General features: G+C 43.7%; 1 protein-coding gene across 2 annotated transcripts in view; it reads left to right on the plus strand.

Moving 5' to 3' along the window:
* LAMB1 (laminin subunit beta 1) overlaps positions 1-19,717 on the plus strand; it is a 76,393-nt gene that overhangs the window by 25,824 nt on the left and 30,852 nt on the right. For both annotated transcript variants that reach the window (XM_018047223.1, XM_005679141.3), the window contains exons 10-20: positions 984-1,172; positions 1,434-1,613; positions 1,750-1,862; positions 3,222-3,301; positions 12,925-13,060; positions 14,325-14,483; positions 15,771-15,898; positions 16,110-16,233; positions 16,660-16,864; positions 17,506-17,649; positions 17,848-18,079. In XM_018047223.1, coding sequence (XP_017902712.1) covers positions 984-1,172; positions 1,434-1,613; positions 1,750-1,862; positions 3,222-3,301; positions 12,925-13,060; positions 14,325-14,483; positions 15,771-15,898; positions 16,110-16,233; positions 16,660-16,864; positions 17,506-17,649; positions 17,848-18,079 — 1,690 coding nt within the window. The remainder of the gene's footprint in view (positions 1-983; positions 1,173-1,433; positions 1,614-1,749; positions 1,863-3,221; positions 3,302-12,924; positions 13,061-14,324; positions 14,484-15,770; positions 15,899-16,109; positions 16,234-16,659; positions 16,865-17,505; positions 17,650-17,847; positions 18,080-19,717) is intronic.

The following is a 19,717-nucleotide window of genomic DNA, read 5'->3' on the forward strand; positions in this document are numbered from 1 at the left end:
TTTAATTCATGATGCTGTGATTCCAGGGTTTAACTAAACCAATGCATCCAAGGCAGGATGACACAGTCCCTCCCTGTAAGATAGATAAGACCAGTTGCAGAGCCCTTTGAGAATCCAATTGAGTTAAGCTTCCTTGTGAGAAGATAAGAGGAGTCGATGAGGATAGTTGAGCATGAGAGGGAGATGGTTAAAGCTGGGTTGGACCAAGAGGACTCTGCCAAACAGGCTAGAGGAGAAACAGACTAACCCAAGAAGACTGGCTTGATGGCTGTTAAGGGTCTGATTCATAGAGCCTGGCCTAGGGTGGTGGTAGGAATGGGGAAGAAGAGAACCCAGCCTTCATACCATGTTCCTCAAAGCCAAGAGCCCAGACAAGCTTCCCCAGGAACACAGTGCCTAGAAAACCCTCTGGAGTGATGTATTCCTGTCCCACTCTGCACATGACCCAAACGTGTCCTCTGTGCAGCGCAGCCTTCCTGTGGGTGAGCCTGCAAGGGGACTTCCCTCAGAGCTTTTACACTTTTTATAGCCCATTCTCTTCCCAAGAGGGCAAATGAAAAAAAAAAACAAAAACAAAGAGGGCAAATGAGGTTATTCCATAAAGGTCACACTTGGAAGGATTCCAGCATGATTTAGGATTTAAACTGATGTCATAAGCAGATGTGTTTTTTTCACCGCCAGTGCCTTCTTAGTTGCCGTTTTGCCTGAGCTTCATCCCCAGTTTCCAAAATGAGCTTCCTTCCCACCAATCCCAGCCTCCACTGGTTTTTCTTGTTCAGTCCCTTGGTTGTATCTGACTCTTGGCGACCCCGTGAACTACAGCGTGTGGGCTTCCCTGTCCTTCACTGTCTCCCGGAGTTTGCTCAAACTCATGTCCATTGAGTCGGTGATGCCATCCCACCGTCTCATCCTCTGTCGTCCCCTTCTCCTCCACTGGTACGTAGATTGAAAAGATTTTTCCTGACGTAGGTCTTGTTTTGCAGAGTGTAACTGCAACGAACACTCCAGCTCATGCCACTTCGACATGGCAGTCTACTTGGCCACTGGCAACGTCAGCGGAGGGGTGTGTGATGACTGTCAGCACAACACAATGGGGCGCAGTTGTGAGCAGTGCAAACCGTTTTACTACCAGCACCCGGAGAGAGACATCCGAGATCCTAGTCTCTGTGAACGTATGTGGGAGAAGGTCACGAGGGGGCGGGCAGAGAGGGGGGTCTGTGTGGGTCACCTTTCAGCTTGAATAGTCGAGTAGTAACCATCCTCCTCTCAGGACTCAGACCTAGCCTTATTTTAGCCGCTATATAGGATGCTGGGAGTGGAACTTAGTTGGTAATCAGCCTTTAGTCTATTTTTGTGAAATTTGGAGGGATGAAGGGAACATCGGTATCTCTGCAGACACATACATTGTGGTACCTGGTGCTTCTCATCCTTAGAATGCACATGTGACCCAGCTGGTTCTCAGAACGGGGGAATCTGTGACAGCTACACGGACTTTTCTGTCGGTCTCATTGCTGGTCAGTGTCGGTGTAAATTATACGTGGAAGGAGAACATTGTGACGTCTGCAAAGAAGGCTTCTATGGTTTAAGCGCTGAAGATCCATTTGGTTGTAAATGTAAGCAATTGTGTTAAAAAGTTTGGGAGTTCTCATGTGCACATAATTCCCATTTCACCTGGCAATTCTTTATCGTGTTGATGACTACAGACTCACTTGGCTTGTGTTTCTTTGCTTCATTTTATCTTTAATGAAGCTTGTGCTTGCAATCCTCTGGGAACGATTCCTGGCGGGAATCCTTGTGATTCTGAGACTGGTTACTGCTACTGTAAGCGTCTGGTGACAGGACAGCATTGTGACCAGTGTCTGGTAGGTAAATCCTAACTACATGGGATGGGTGGTTTGTGAATATAGTGTTCCAGTAGAGAATGATTTTCACAGTTGTTTTGTAGGTTCTGCCATCACCCTTTTATGTAAATCATAAAAGCTACTAGTAGACAATTCACAAAAAAGAAATTACTAATGAATAATTTTGTCAAGATATTCACCATTACTACTAGAACTGTAAAATAAAACCAGAGTGAAGTACTGTTTCTACAGACAAAACTAACAAGTTTTTTTTTAATGGTAATGCCAACTAATAAGTGAAGTCATAATGAGTGGCTGGTACTCAGGTGCTGGTGATGAAAATACAGATTGGCTCATACTTTGCAAAACGTATTTTGGAGATGTGTATCCATTGCCTGTAGAAATGTGCATACCCTTTGACCCAGTAATTCCACATCTGGGTATCTATCCTCATGAAATAATCAGAAAATTGGTCAAAGATGAATTCACTAGAAGACGCATAGCATCTTATATTAATAGCAAAAAACACTTGGAAGCAGTAGTAGGGAAAATATTTAAATAAATTTGGGGGTTTCTATACAGTGTGATGGTTCCCCTGCTGGCACAGCAGTAAAAAAAATCCACCTGCCAGTGCAGGAGACACCAGTTTGATCCCTGGGTTGGTAAGATCCCTTGGAGGAAGAAATGGCAGCCCACTCCAGTATTCTTGCCTGGGAAATCCCATGGACAGAGGAGCCTGGTGGACTACAGTCTATGTGGAAGCAAAGAGCTGGACAGGGCTTAACAACTACGCAACCACAAAGCAGTATGGTATTTTGTTGCTGTTGAAAATGATGGTGACGCAAGGAGGAAATGCTTATGCTGGTGTGAAGAAAAGCCACAGGATGTGAGTAGTATCTTGATTATGTAGGGAAAAAGTTCATCAAGAAAAACAAAATCTGGAAGGAAGTAGACCAAAAGTTCACTATGGTGATCTGGAGAATATTTATGAAGGTAATTTTGAAAATTATTTTATGTCTTTTAAAACATTCTTGTGATTGCTTTCATAATTACTGACTTACTGCCAGAGCAATTCTAAAGAAAATCGGCATATTTGCTGCCCACTCATGTTAATTTTTGGATGAAGGTTATTTGCAGGGCAAAAAGACTGCTCTGATCTGAGGTTACCATGTGGCTATGTGCAATCTTCTCTGACCCCAGTGACCTGCAGCTTGCGGTTCTTTATTCTAGAATACTCATGCCTTGTGTAGGCTTTCAGCTTTCACAGTGCAAATGAACGTTTGGTGGAACATCATCCAAACATGCCATAACTTGTCTCTGCTGGGTCTATTGTGTGATTACAGGAACCCCTCTTTAGATGTTTAATCTTTTGTTCTGCAGCCAGAGCACTGGGGCTTAAGCAACGACTTGGATGGATGTCGACCTTGTGACTGTGACTTTGGGGGAGCCTTGAACAACAGGTGAGTGGAGCTGCTCGGACCCCCTGCGCTCGGTCACCCCAGGGCCCTCGTGGCCTCTAGCACAGGGTGACGCTCAGTGTTTTCCTGAGAGGCAGCGCGCTTTCACCTTTGCTTTGAATGCCTGATCATCACTCTTGCCTGTGTTCTAAAGATTCATTCCAAGAGTTAGCTTTGAAGCCTTCTCCAGTCTGTTTATGCTTCCTGGTTTTTAATAGTGGTACTTGTTCTGTTTTTTACTTTTTTTTTTTTCTTTTTCATTTTTGGGCACACAGCTTATGGGATCTTAGTTCCCTGACCTGGGATTGAACCCAGGCCATAGCAGTGAAGATACTGAGTCCTAACCACTGGACCGCCAGGGAACTCCCTTATTATTTTTTAAATTATAAACACAGTACATGCCCATGGCTTAAAAAGATTCAGACAGCTCATACAGGTATCCTGCCTTTTTTCTCCACTGAGTTCCGTTGGCTTAAGGTGCCACTGTTAGCAATTCCTTGTGTGTTTCTAGAAAATAAAAATGGTGCTCAGAATACCTCTTAAAACTGACAATTTCTTTTCTCTCATTTCTTTTGAAATAACATGTTGGGTGTCATTTTTTAAATAGACAGTGCAAAGAAATAAAAATTGTCCAGGATTTCCTACTTAGTTGTACAAACTTTTTTTATAAATCAAATTAATATGTGTATGTACATTACTCTGCAACTTGCTTTTTTAATCTAGAGATCTGTTTTTCATATCAGCATCAATTCATCTCCCTTGTTTTGTATTCTGTCATGTGATAGTGCTATGACTTATTGATTTTATTATTATTATTATTTTAAATGTTGTAGAGACTTCCCTCGTGGTTCAGTGATTAAGGCTCTGCGCTTCCACAGCTGAGTGTGTGGGTTTGATCTCTGGTCAGGAACTAAGATTCCACATGCCACGTGGTGCATACCAAACAGAAATGTTGCGGTTAATATCCTTATGGATAATCTTGATGAATGTTTGTAGACAGGTCTATAGATTGGATTCCCAGTGATGGAACAGCTAAGTCAAAGTACATGTATATTTTCTATTTTACTGGATGTCAGGTTGTTCTCAGACAGATGGTGCTAATCTGTTTTCTTCTCAACCGGGTACAAAGTACTGTTTTCCCCATCTCCACCAGCAGCTGGTATCATCAAATCTTCTATTTTTCCCCAATCTAAAAGACAAAAAGTGGAGTCCCATTTGATTTGTGTAAGGACTCTTTACTTTCTTCTTCACTATTTCTTTTCTTTTTTACAATTTTCAAGTACATTAATGAAAATTACATACAATAATTTTAGGGACTTAAATATGTTGGCATTACTTGAATCAATGAGATATGATACTCTCCCTGAAATGATCGAAATACACATTTTGGCGAGATGTTAAATTTGTGGGAGTTGGATTTATTACCTTTGAGTCAGAGAGAATTCTGGTCTCTGTGTGTTGCTGGATCAGATTCAGAACATCTGGTAAAAATAGTGTAAGTGACTATTGGGAGGATAGACAGATGTTTCCTTGTGGCCTTGAATCTTGCCTGGGAGAATGTGCTGAGTTCACTGAGTAAGCCTCATGGATTCAAAAATTGACTCTCTAACAAGAAGTTTTCCCAACACTGTAGTAGTCTACTTGGGAAGGAAGGAGACTTTAGGCAGCAAGAACATGTTCAGTTTGGCCTCTGTAGTTGATCTGTTCTGTTCCAGATCATGTAGTAAACTCAGGACTGCACGTAGCCCTCAGAACTCAGGGTGAATGTCCGTTCTTAGAAAACCTCCAGAGGGGAGGAAGCAAGAATAATTCCATAAAAGCGGAAAGAGACCAACTGCTCCCTCTGTGAATGAACTCACTTCTGACTTTCCTTGGTGACTCCCAGAACACATGCTGATAAACCATTCCTTTAGTAACCAATTCCTCAATTCAAAGCTGTCATCACTGTGAAAATCCTTCTTAATTAGAGGAAAGCAGTGCAGTTACTTTTCCAAATTATGTCCTAAACTCAGGAATGTCCTGTGTTCCTTGATGTCCTGTTCCTAATGTCCTGTCTGTCTCTTCCACAGCATGCTTCCTGTCTCTAAATCCACCCACACACAGCCCCTGGCCTACCCTTCCAGTCTCCTGCAAAACTGTATAAAACCCAGAATGTGCTAGTTTGTGAAGCAACACATTTCAGTCAAGTTTTGTTTTTGTCTTTTTTTATTGGAGTATAGTTGATTCACAGTGTCTTGTTAGTGTCTGCTGTAAAGTGAATCAGTTATACATATATCCTTTAGTGAAGCTTTTAAAGCGGGTAATTTGATCTTTCTAGGGTGATGGACGAGATAGCTGCCTTATCTTTTGGCATCATTGGTGGGGAAAAAAGAAACCGTAAGAAAGCCTCTAGTTTTGTGATTCTTCAGTATTTTGTAGTGAACCTGTTCATTTTAAAAATGTATTTATTTGGCTGCGCCAAGTCATATCTGTGGCATGTGGGATCTACTTCCCTGACTCAGGGATTGAACCCAGGCCCCCTGCATTGAGGGTGAGGAGTCTTAGCCACTGGACCACCAGGAAAGTCCATGTAGTGATCCTTTTCAAGGCTGTTTTTCCCCACAAGGACTTTAAGAATCTCACAGGGGTGATAGAGGCCCTGCCTTCTAAAGCGCTTATTCTACTAGAATACTCAGTGCATAGCGGATACTCAGAGTTACACTTTCTGAATTATTTTGTTACAAGCACTCAAATATCTTCCACCTGACAATATTACTTTGCTCTGCCTCAGACCCATGTTGAATAAACATTGATCGAGTCAAAGAATTTGAGAAACAAAAGATTTTTATGATATGAAAATTAAACTGCCTGGGAGAGGCAGTCTCTAAATCAATCCCAAACATTCCTTAGTTACTTTGGCCAGGGCCAGAGTAAGTGTAAAGTCATGAAGTGGAAAAATGTTTTTTAATGTTTTTGTTTAATGAGCCGAATGACTTTTGGTAGAACAATATAAGTGTAGTAATCCATGTCTATTATGTTGACAGCTAGTCTCAACTTTTGAATGTTTTAAAGTAAGATATGATTCGTTTAAATAATGTGACTCAAGCCAGGTTAATGACGTTTTGCCTAGTAGATAAGCCGCTTTAATGAATAAATAAGAGTGCATGCTGAGTAAATGCTACTTGCAGATGTTTAAAAACACTGAAAAATATAAATATCCTGGCAGCATCCTTTGTAATTATTTCATCAGTGTAGTTTAGGACTTTGGTATCTGGCTTGAAGCCCACCACTTTTTTGAAGACCTCTCCTTCCTAGGTTTAAGTCCCCCAGCCTTCCTCTGGTGTGAGAACATGTTACTTCTGCATCTGTATTAGCACTGATTCTGCTTTGTTATAGCTGCTTGTATTTAGAAGATCTCTTTGAACAGGGATTGTGTCTTACTTGTTTTTGCCGTCTCCTTTTGTCCCCAGCATAGTGATACGTGCTCAGTAAATAAGAACTGGAATTTATTGTACTCTGAAACCAGAGCATAAGTCAGTAGATATTTTCATCAGTGTATTGAATGATCCCGATGTATTAATTAACCCTTTGTTAATTGCTCTGGCAGTCATAGAGAGGTTATAGAACACAGCTCCTACTCTTTAAGAAAGTATTCTATTGGGGGTGGGGATTGGTTGAGGGGGTGGAAAAGCTACTCTGGATAAAATGTAGATGCTGACTGCTCTTCACTGTGAAACCAATTCTTATTTGTAGTCTGAGTTTTGGAGGAGATTTCAGTGTTGAACAGAGGAGTGGTTTTTGCCCTTTAATGTTTTTCTTTTGCTTAACTTCTTGGTAGTAAGGTTGAGATTGCACAGTATTTTCCTTGCTCATCACTGTTTAAATGAGTTTTTCTTCTACTAGTCCTTCATTTCTACATTTATAAGAAATCTGTGTTTTTGAAAAATGATGTTTAAACAGCTTTTTATTTTATTAAGGTATAGTTGATTTACAATGTTGCATTAATTTCTGCTGTACAATATTTTCTTTTATGGGATATTATGGTGTATCCCAGGATACTGAATATAGTTCCCTGGGATACAGTACGACCTTGTTGTTTATCCATTTTATATGTAATAGTTTGCATCTGCTAATCCCAGAGTCCCAAGGCATCCCTCCCCTGCTACCTTCTCCCTTGACAACCACAAATCTGCTCTCTATATCTGAGAACCTGTTTCTGTTTCATAGATAGGTTCATTTGTGTCGTATTTTAGATTCCATGGGTGACGTCATATGATACTTGTCTTTCTGTCTGACCTACTTCACTTAGTATGGGAATCTCTAGGTCCATCCATGTTGCTGCAAATGGGGTTATTTCACACCCTTTATGGCTGAGTAGTGTTCCGCTGTGTGTATATGTGTGTGTGTATACACACCACATCTTTACCCATTCGTCTGTCAGTAGATACTTAGGTTATTTCCATGTCTTGGCTATTAAGAATAGTGCTGCTCTGAACATAGAGGTGCATGTATCTTTTTGAATTACATTTTGTCCAAGTATATTCCTAAGAATAGAATTGCTGGATCATGTGGCAGTTCTATTATAATTTGCTGAGGAATCTCCACACTGTTGTCCATACTGGCTGCACCAATTTCCATTCCTACCAACAGTGTAGGAGGGTTGCCTTTTGAGAAATAATCTTGGCCTTTATCTTTTGAGGAAAAAATAGGGCTTTATTAGGTTTCTGTTGGTGCCATAACAAATTAGCACCACCACTTAGTGGGCTAAAGCAACATACATTTATGCCCTTACAGTCTGTGTTTCCACCTGAAGGCTCTGGGGAGGCTCTCCCCTGCTCACTTGCACTGTTGGCAGAATTCAGCTCCTCTTGGTTGCAGGATGCAGTTCCCGTTTTCCTGCTGGCTGTCAGCTGAGGGCCATTCCCACCTTCTTGAGGCTGCCCACATTCCTTGACTCATGACCCCTTTCTTTCACCTTCACAACCACTGACGATGGGTCAGATCCTCCTCGTGGGACAGCTCTGACCTTCTCTGCTTTTACGGATTCATTTGATTCCCTTGGGCCCACCTGGGTAACCCAGGGTAATCTCCCATCTCAAGGTCCTTAAGCTTGGTCCCATCAGGAAAGTCTTTTGCACCGCATGAGGTAACATAGCCATAGAATCCAGGGGTGAGGACATGGACATCTTTGCGAGCCATGATTCTGCCTGCCACAGGCCCTGATTTATTCTGTTTTATGTCATTATTCTACCTAACTGGCCCAATGAATTGCATCTGTATCTAGTTGCAGATAAATTGGTGAAGGGAACTTGTATAATTATCAAGGGTATATTTCTATCGGAAATGATTTTTGCTTGAACACAAGAAAGAACAAGACACATAATAAATCTTTGTCTCCACTCTGGAGGAGGTGATATTTGAGCTTCCAGTGAAGGCACAGATGGGATGAGTGTGGCGTGGTCGAGGCCCGGTCTGCCCTTGACCGTGTCTGCTCCCGTTCCCCCACTACCCCTCTTGGCTCCCCTTCTGTCTTCTCTGGGCCGGCTCTGTCCTGGTGTCCCCTCAGCTCCTCACTCAGATGAGCACTGTCTTTGCTCTTAGCTCTGGGTGGGCACTTCCTGCATTTTATTTTGCTATATTGGTCAATTGCTCTTTTTTGTTTATATCACCAATTAGAATGGAAGTTCTTTAGGACAGGGACAATTTTTTTCTCCCCTTTTTCTTTCTCCATTGCATTTTGAGGGAAATAATGGACTTAACAAGGAAGGAAGGATTGGTTCAGAAGAGAATTGACAGGCTTTCCCGGTGGTCCAGTGGTTAAGACTCCATGCTTCCATAGCAGGGAGCTCCAGTTTGATCCCTGTTCGGGGAACTAAATCCCACATGCTGCGCAGCGAGCCAAAAAGAGAGAGAGCTGACAATGAACTGAAAGGGGAGAGTATCAACACCAGGAAGCGCAGCTGCCAGGGCTAATATTTACTCAGTAAATATTTATTAAAGAGTATGAGGAGTGTGACTCGGCTAAAGCCAAGGACGGGCACCGGGAGGAAAAGCAGTTGTTTTCAGAGAAGAGGTTATAGAGGCTGCTGGAAGCCAGGTAGAGACACCATGACTTGATAGAAGAAGAAACAGTGGTAGCGTTTTGTGTTGTGGGCTTTTGTGAAGTGATGAAGGTGGGGCTCTGGGAAGACTGGTTTGGTTGTGTAAAATGATGGACTGGGCAGGGGAGAGAGAGGAGCTGGAGAGGTCAACTTGGGAGGTGAACAGAGTGACAGGTGTGGAACAAGGACATAGGGTACTAGGGTAGCCACAGTGATGAGAGGAAATGGCTGAGGCGAAAACCATCTTGAAATAATATGTGTTGTAGTAAGGATAAAGGAAAAGGAAGATTATGTCTCACCTACATCAGAATTTTTTTTTAATTGAAATATAGTTGATTTACAGTATTGTGTTAATTTGTGCTGTATAGCAAAGTGATTGTTATACACACCTACAGTCTTTTACGTTATGGTTTATCATGGGATATTGAATCTAGTTCCCTTTTCTATACAGTAAGACCTTGTTAGTCCATTCATGTAACAGTTTGCATCGACTACTGCAAATCCCCAATCCATCCTACCCCACCCAACCTCCCCTTGGTAACCATACGTCTATTCAACAACAGAGAGGAACTTTAAATCTGCTGATAGAAATAGCAGAGCTGAAGTTGGATGAGTGTGTGAGGTGACAAATAGTTTGGGACAATATGAATTAGAGGTGACAACTGGACGAGTGGAAATGCCCCATGCATGACTGAAGGTGTGCAACCAGGGCAAAGCTCTGAGGAGGTGAGGGCCATCTGCGTGGGGGCAGGTAAGGCCTTTGGTGAAGGAGGTCACCAAAGGAGTAAGTAAGTGTTGGATGGGAGCCACACCTACTGGCAACAAGAGTTCAAGTGTACAGACACGGGCGTGTGGCTGCGGGGCTGGCATGAGGGGAATTCCCTTCACAAGATCAGGTTCTCAGGAGCTGCTGCTTCTTTAGAATTGTGCTGCAGATAAAAGTACTTCGAGAGGGTGCCCACCTCTCTTTCCTTACCTTCATTAGCTTGTTCTCTAGTGGTGGATAGCATAGGAAGGATTTGTGTGTTTTCTTCTTGGGTGGTTCATGTTTGAGACATTTGTTCCCTCAGTAAACATCTGCTGGAAGGGAGGGATTTTCTTTTGTCCGTATGATGTCATGTCTGATGCCTGAATTTTGGAAAATGGGTGTTGTTGGTTGGATTATGTTGAAAGAGGGTTAGATCCTAACTGGAGCAAGCTTTCTTCCTCTCTGGGAATAGATTTAAAGTAACAATTCCAAATCGCATCTTGATTTTAATGAAGTAAAGATGGAGACATGTAATTCAGGTTTTTTTTTTCTTTTGTTTTTTTAATTGAAGTATATTTGAGTTACAGTGTTTTAAGTGTACTGCAAAATGATCCATATATATATATATATATTCTGTTTCAGATTCTTTTCCATTATAGGCTATTACAAGATAGTGAATATAGTTCCCTGTGATATAGGTTCTTGTTGTTTACCTATTTTATATATAGTAGAGAGTCGGATACGACTGAGCGACTCCACTTTCACGCATTGGAGAAGGAAATGGCAACCCACTCCAGTGTTCTTGCCTGGAGAATCCCAGGGACGGGGGAGCCTGGTGGGCTGCTGCCTATGGGGTCACACAGAGTCGGACATGACTGAAGTGACTTAGCAGCAGCAGCAGTGTCAATCCCAGACTCCTAATTTATCCGTTCCCCTCCTCTTTCCCCTTTGGTGACCATAAGTTTGCTTTCTGTGTAATTCAGTTTTATCTTGTACACAAAATCCTGTTATCAGGGAAAAGGCAGACAAACATAGGCTGAAGACCAAATGAGTATGTTACAGTTGAGGCCTTTATTACCTAAATAATGACCAATAACACAAAAGCACTGTTTCCATTAAATAGTATTTTTCTTTTTTAAATTCAGAACACCTATCTTTCATGCATTTATTTCTTGAACCAGTGTTTGGCTGGGTCTGTGTGCTGAGCACTGGGTCAGCTGGGGGATCGGGCAGCATAACTGAGGTGAGTCAGGCACAGTCCAGGCCTTCAAGGAATTTCCTGTCAATTCAGGGGTTAGGTAGGTCTATCAATAATTGTACAACAAGAAAGAAAGTAATAAATGTCTTAGTACAGAGCACAAACAGTTGAGGCCTCAGAATGCACCATTTGAGAACAGTAGAGGGAGGGAACCAAAAAGCCTTGAGGAAAGGACGATGGTTGAAAAATTAGGAGAATTTGAAGACACGGTGCCTCAAATGTGATGAGCCCTTACTTCACCACCAGCTTAGTTGTTGAAGTGGCAAATATATGGTTTCTCCTGTAAGGAGGCGATGGCATGAAGGAGAAGGTGGTTCCTTCTATGGGATGGGGAGTGATAGTCAGGAAACATGATGCGTGAGCTCAATCTTGGGAGAAGAACAGGTGGGTCTTTGCTGGGTAAATGAGGGAGCGGGACACTCCAGACTGCAGGAACAGGAGAAACAAAGGGACAGGGTCATGCGTCCCCCAGCGCCCTGGAGAAACTCAGTCGCTCAGTGTGGTGGGAGAGGTGAGGAGAAGCCAGAAAGGGCGAGAAGGGCAGGGGGACAGTGGGGCCTGGTGCACTGCCCCAAGGCCATCGTGCCTGGCAGTGTTATGGTTAATGCATCTCAGTAAGGTCATTTGGGCAGCTCTGGGGAAGGTGGAAGTTCTGCTTGAAAGTTGGAAGACTGGCAATAAGGATACCAGTTAGAAGACTTTAACTGCTTTTACCATGAATGAGAGAGGGACGAAAGGCATAGCCTAGTCAGTGGGAAGTGGGGAGAGACACCCAAGATGCTAGGAGGAGCTGTCATAGAATTTGGCCCTTGATTGGCTACAAAGAGGGAGTCTAGAGGATACCTTCTGCTTTCTGGCATGGCTGACGCAGTGGTGGGTGGTGTCTTCTCCCAAGGCAGGGATTGGGTGCTGCCCTCTTGGATCCGTGATTAGCCTCTGGGACCACTGAGTTGGAGCTGTCCTTCTGAGAACTGGGTATTTAGATGTCAGGCCCAGGAAAGGGGTTGTATTTGCCAAAGACATATGTTCTTGCCAATGTAAGAACAAATGTGATAGCTACAGAAACAGCGCCAAGGCACTATGGAGCAGGGTAGAGCACAGCGGAGAGAAACTGACAGGCCAGGTTGCTGAGACCTTTCAACCTCAGGTGCTGTGCTTGGCTACTCAATTGTGTCCGACTCTTTGTGACCCTATGGACTGTGGCCTGCTAGGCAGCTCTGTCCATGGGGACTCTCCAGGCAAGAATTCTGGAGTGGGTTGCCATGCCCTCCTCCAGGGGATCTTCCTAACCCAGGGATCAAACCCAGGTCTCCCGCATTGTAGGCAGATTCTTTACCATCTGAGCCACCAGGAAAGCTCAGGAGTTTGGGATTAATTGATAGGCAATGTTTTTTTCATGTACTTACTTTCAGAATGGAGTAAGAATACCCTTCTGAGTATTTCACCCCATTTCCCGTTTAATGGCAAACATGGATCTGCTTCCAATGGATTCACTGATGGATGTGGTGAGCACTGCTGACCCTCTCTGCTTCCTTGCCAGTTGCTCTGCAGAGTCGGGCCAGTGCCTGTGCCGACCCCACATGATCGGACGTCAGTGCAGCGAAGTGGAATCTGGCTACTACTTCACCACCTTGGATCACTACATCTATGAAGCAGAAGAAGCCAACCTCGGGCCTGTAAGTAGGGGTGTGTTTGCCAGGTGGGTAAAGCAGAGTGAGGGGCGGGGCAGTAATGTGATTTACACGTTTTGTAAAGAGACTAGGTAAGGAGCATCTTATCAGTGAGCATGAAGGAAGGATCAGGACCAGGCCTTCTTGAGAATAGTCCTATTTAAAACTAGGTAAATCCATCACTCAGAAAGACTTCAAAACATGCAGTAATAAGGCTATTGGTATTTTTAAGGGAGTTGGTTTTTTGGTTTTTTTTCTATTCTTTACTGACACTCCAAAGTTATTGAGCTAGTATAGTTAACATTCAGAGTATATTGTTTCAGTTTTCTATTGCTGTATAGCAGCTATCCCGAAAGTTAGTGGCTTAAAATACATGTCTGGCACTTCAGCTGGGGTGGCAGAAAGAGCTGAAGCTTGGCTGAGCACCGTTCTCCAAACAGCTGTCTTGAGCTTTTTCACGGCATGAAGAGTAGTGAGACTTCTTCCATGACATCTGGCTTCCAAGAAGGAGGAAACAGAAACTGCCAGGTCTCTTAAGGTCAGGGCTAAGAAGACCCAAAAGGTCATTTTTTCACATTTTGCTGGTCACAAGTCACAAGGCCAGACCAGATTCGATGGCAGGGGAACATGGTTTTCACCTCTAGATGGTGAAGCCGCACACACATTCATTATAGGTGAGGACAGACTTCATCTTTGGAGGTGACTAATCACAGGTATTATATGTAATCCTGTAAACACACTCAAAGTCACCCTTGAGTTAAGCAACTCACATTGATCCATTCTCAATCTCATTGACCATCAGAATTCACTCATCAGTAGTGAACGTTCACGACTGTATCACATTTCCTCATTTGTACCTGGAGCTTGAAAGAAATGCCAATGAGGATGACAGAAATACACCCATAGATACTGGGCTAGCCTTGCAGAAATGCAGAACATACCTGGTCACTCCTAGGCTTGCTCATAACAGCATTTGGGATGTTCTCTTTCCTTCCTTCATGCTCATTCCCCTGGTTGTATCATAGAAGGTATATCCTAAGCCTTAATCCCATCTCCAATGTCTCAAGACTACCTCAATCTAAAAACTAAACAGAAACCAATTACCTGTTTATATTCCAAAAAATTATAGAATCTACTGGGAAAATGTGGCTGCAAAAAAAATAGGTTTCATATCTACAGGTTTGGACCTTTGGGTGCCTTCAGATTTCTTTGACTGTTAGCATCAAATTCCATTTCAAGTAAAGCATCACTCCTGTCCCCTTGTCCTTAGGGGGTCAGCATAGTGGAACGGCAGTATATCCAGGACCGGATTCCTTCCTGGACTGGAGCGGGCTTCGTCCGAGTGCCTGAAGGGGCATACTTGGAGTTCTTCATCGACAACATACCATATTCTATGGAGTATGACATCCTAATTCGCTATGAGCCACAGGTAACCCCTCATTGGACTAATGGGGATTGGGAGATACGGTAAAAGTTTTTCTTCTAATGGACACTGTGTCTTTGTGAAATGTGCAGGCTGCCCTGGAATAGAGGAAACTCCCTGACTTTCTATCTTCCTCAAAAGTAAAAATATACATTTTTCTTAAATTCAGTTTCACAAACATTTAGTGATCTCTTTGTTAAGCACTTAGTCTTGCTGAGAACGGAGGTGGTGATGAGAATGTGCAGGGTCCTCTTCTTGCCCTCGTGGCCCGCCCTGCCGGGGGATGGACACGTGTCCCTAACTGGCCTCAAAGGTGGAAAGTGTAAGAGCAGAGGGACAAGCAGTGCTGCAAGATGTGAGGTTCATACCAGCCAGACTGCCCAGGGGCTGCCAGAACGTTTCCTAAAGAGTCAGTTGTAGGTCTTAAGATGGAGACAGAGTTTTGACACATGAGCAGCAGGCAGAGGGGTGGTTGGAGTGTCCTTCCACATAGTAAGGGTGGTTGGAGAGGCTGTTAGGAGAAATGCTGGGATGAGTAAATGAACCTGGAGTCTATATGAACAGGAAGCTTTTGAAGGGTTTTGGGCAGGGGATTGTCATTATCTAAGCTGTGGGTTTGGGTTTTTTTTTTTTTTTTAATTTTAATCTTCTTAATTTTTGCTTTGAAGTCAGAGAAAGACAGATAATCGTATGATACCATTTATATGTGGAATCTAAAATATGGCACAAATGAACTTATTTACACAACAGAAATAGACTCACAGAGAAAACAAATTTATGATTACCAAAGGGGAAAGGGAGGAGGGATAAATTAGGAGTTTTGGATTAACAGAGGCACACTGCTATGTATGGAACACTGAAACTATAAGGACCTACCATATAGCACAGGGAACTATATTCAATATCTTGTAATAACCTGTAACAGAAAAGAATCTGAAAAAATAGATATGTGTGTATGTATAACTGAATCTCTCTGTTGTATCCCTGAAACTAACACAACATTGTGAATCAACTATACCTTAATAAAAGATCATAATAATAAGGTGTGTTTTAAGGTGGATGGAAAGGGATGTTGGGAGAGGCAAGGAGAGCTGTGGGAGGCTGTTTCAGTGTCCAGGTGAGAAGAGATTTGGGCTGAAACTGGGGTAACAGCCAAGAGCATGGTAAGAGGGAAGGGAAATGCAAGCGAGTGTTTCCGATTTAAACTTGGCAAAAGACAGGTGGCTGGAGACTTCCAGACAGGCAGCAGCAGGCCAGCGAGTCGTCCTTCTGATCCTCTGCTTCTTACTCTAGCTCCCCGACCACTGGGAGAAAGCTGTCATCATGGTGCAGCGGCCCGGCAAGATTCCAGCCAGCAGCCGGTGTGGAAACACTGTTCCCGATGATGACAACCAGGTGGTGTCCCTGTCACCTGGCTCTAGGTCAGTGTGGCAGCGGTTTGCAGCTCAGTAGAACCAACATGCAAATTAATTATTTTGCTGGTGTCTCACCTTGTGAGTTGTACAGTAACCATTTCAGAGCCAAAACCAGACACAGACTATTCCTTCCTTTGGGATCTACGGGGAGCTTTAATAGATTGGATGCTTAAAGGTTGACCTTTGGTTGTTATTTTTCTTTTCTGTTTTGGGGCAGGTACGTGGTCCTCCCCCGCCCCGTGTGCTTCGAGAAAGGTGTGAACTACACAGTGCGGTTAGAACTGCCACAGTACACCTCCTCGGACAGCGGTGTGGACAGCCCCTACACCCTGATTGATTCCGTAAGTGGAGGTCATTTCCGATGCGAGCAGGGAGAACTGGGCAGACACTGTGCATCTGCTTCCTAGGGGGCTTTGTGGAGGATCGTGCTGAGAGGTGAGGCAGAGTCTTTCCTGCCTCCAAGGTTACTTTGCTTGTAACTCCACCCTCTGGAAGACTCTACTCAAGCTGATCCTTCCTGAAAATAGGAAGTGTCTGAACAATGACATTTCAAAACCCATCAAACTATGTAAGGGGTATCTATACTTTTTCTGGCAAGAATGTTTTAAGAATGAGAAGATTTCCGCTTGACGCCATGAGTCTGGGTTTTTTATTTTTTTCTTTTCAAGAGTCAAAGAAGCACTTGGGGTTTTTTTTGTGTGTTGATTTGTGTTAATTGGTGACCCCAGACAGCCACCTAAGAACAGTGTGTTCTGGTTTCTTCCTAGCTTGTTCTCATGCCATTCTGTAAGTCACTGGACATCTTCACTGTGGGAGGCTCAGGAGATGGGGTGATCACTAACAGCGCCTGGGAAACCTTTCAGAGATACCGATGTCTAGAGAACAGCAGGAGCGTTGTGAAGACGCCGATGACTGATGTTTGCAGAAACATCATCTTTAGCATTTCTGCCCTGTTGCACCAGACAGGCCTGGGTAAGTATCACTGCTGCTGCTTCTGCCCCTTCTTTCTCAAAAGTTCCAAGCACACTTGGCATCATGAGATACATTGGCAGGCGTGTCCGATAGTTCTGTGTTAGGCATACAGCACAAAGGAAATAGTGTCTCAACTGCAGTTTATGTTTGTTTTTTTAAGAGTGTGTTAGTGATAAAGCACCTCTTGACAGTGGACTCAGTCATCAAGAAATACACAAAAAATAGGAGACGAGGGAAAGGTCCCTGAGACTTGCCATATGCAGGGCAGGAAGTTGGAATGAAATCAGAGGAGCATCCCATAACTGAAATTGATGTTTTGCTCTCGAAAGGTCACTGGCCTGTTGTTGAAGATCCTATTATATTTGAGCTTTGAGGGCAAAGAGGGAAAACATTAGTGACCTCCTTCCTAGAAAAACTTCTTTTATCTGTCAGCTTGCTCCTGCTGCTTCCCTCACACCCCTCTGAGGGAAGGTAAATGCTTTAAATGGGAATTCTGAATGAGCCGAGATACCCACGAGGGGTCAGGGAAGAATCCGAGCAAAAGGACAGGCCAGTGCAGAACTGGGTGGGATGTGCTGGGCTTATCGCCGTGGCAGGCGTGGCTGCCCTGGGTCACGGGCTCTTGCCTGTCTTCTCTGCAGCTTGTGAGTGCGACCCTCAGGGCTCCTTAAGTTCCGTCTGCGACCCCAACGGAGGCCAGTGTCAGTGCCGGCCGAACGTGGTGGGAAGAAGGTGTGACAGATGTGCTCCTGGCACCTTTGGCTTTGGGCCCAGCGGATGCAAACGTAAGTTGATCAGAAGAACTGTAACATACTCATTCACATCATAAGTCATGCAGCTTCAGAAGGCGTGCTGCACTCTGGAAATTGATCACAGAGGCCCATGAGCGTTCTACACCGAAAGGAGGGGGCCAGCCTGTGTAAGAGATGTATTTGCATTTAACCAGTTTCTCAGCGTGGTCCCTTGGTTGCCTATTTCTTCAGCTTGTGAGTGCCATCTGCAAGGATCTGTCAATGCTTTCTGCGACCCCATCACTGGCCAGTGCCACTGCTTCCAGGGGGTGTACACGAGGCAATGTGACCGGTGCTTACCCGGGTTCTGGGGCTTTCCAAGTTGCCAGCCCTGCCAGTGCAACGGCCACGCCGATGACTGCGACTCAGTGACAGGGGAGTGCTTGAGCTGCCAGGACTACACCACAGGGCATAACTGTGAGAGGTATGTGCCGCCTCTTGAAAGGAAAGAACAAGGTTGTTTTTGATTGAGCAACAGCATCTTAGAACGAACCTCAGAACGAATCTCTACCAGGCTCCAGGTTGCTCATTCATTCCTAATCCCCTTGGTATTTTCTAGGAACTCATTCATTTATCTAGCACAGATTCAGTTTACAGTTTCTGTGTGCCAGGCATTGTTTGAGGGCAGGGGGAGATACAACAGAGAACAAAACTGGCAGGAATCTGCCCTCTTGAAGAGTCCTTCCAGGCTGTACAGCAATCATCTCTCTGGCTCGGCCAATTCTGGCCTAGGGTGAGAGTTGTGAAACGTTAATTCCTAATTTGGGTCAAAGGAGAAACCAAATCCAAACGGGGATTAGCCACTTTAACGGCTTTGTTGATCGCAACGTTTTATGCAGCTAGCGTTTCCAGGAGCCCATGTGAAATGTGCACAAATAGATGTGTTCCCCAGTTAGCAGATATTAATTGAACAATTATTATGGATGTAGTGCGGTGCACCAGGGACAGGAAGAATGGGACATAGAATATGCCTCTAATCACATTACAGCCCAGCTCAGTAGGTAAGAAACAGTCTATGAAAAAATTACATCCTGACTTACATCATTCATTACTAATTTAAAAAGGCAGACATGCTCTTAGAATCTGCTGTTTTGGGAATACTAGTCTCCACCTTTCAAGTCAATAAACCTCTGCTGATATCCACACTCTATGGGACTTTTGTTTTTAGAAAAATATTCAGCAAATGCTTCAGTGAGTGCAAAAGTTGCTCATCAGATGAAAGAAGTTTTTAGTGAAAATTGAATATGTGATTACAGCATGAGGATGTGCAAGGCAGCAAATACATGGCTCTTGGTTGTATGCTGGATGCTATTCAAGAATTTGGAGAGTTCCGTGACTACTGCTTAGAGTAAAAGTCAAGTGTTTCCAACCACAAGATTGTGCTGTAGAAAGATAGGAGGCAGTTAGACAAGATTGAAAGGAACAGATTAATATAATGGTGTCATTTTTTGTTCTCTGCATTTGATTTTTCATTACCATTGTTTCAGTGGACATGGAGAATAAATTCAAGACAGACAGATGAGAAAATCAGATGAAAAGGGTGAAGAAGGTGGGGAACACTGGTCAGCAGAGGTGGCTGTCCACAAGGCCGATGTGAAATCGTATTTCTAAAGCGTTCTGAATGCTTGCAGGAGAACTCAAAAGGGTGTAGGAGGAGGAAGGGTTTTCAGCCCTAGTTTGATGACAGAATTTCACTGAAGTATTTCAGATGCCTCTATTTAGTTTGAGCTGGTTTCCCATTCTCTTCCTCTTCTCGAGGTGATCAACTCCAGTCCTGTGATTTTAAGAAGCTCTGGACTCAGATTACTGCCAAGGGGGTTAGAGAAGGAGGAGGCAGGAAGTGAACACTCAGTTTCTATCATGATGTGTTTGGACATATTGCACCTAGAAAAGCCTTACAGGAAATTTTCTCAAACTGTTGCGCAGAATTGCTTCATTCCTGTTGATTTTCTAGCATGTAATTGGGACATATGTTCTTGTATTGTGTCTGTGTCTAATTAAATAGAAGGTTAATGCCCTCTGAACAACTTTCCCCTTCTATTTCTTCATCCTTCCCCACTCC

The sequence above is a fragment of the Capra hircus genome, chromosome 4 (assembly GCF_001704415.2).
Source record: "Capra hircus breed San Clemente chromosome 4, ASM170441v1, whole genome shotgun sequence".
NCBI classification, from domain to species: Eukaryota; Metazoa; Chordata; class Mammalia; order Artiodactyla; family Bovidae; genus Capra; species Capra hircus.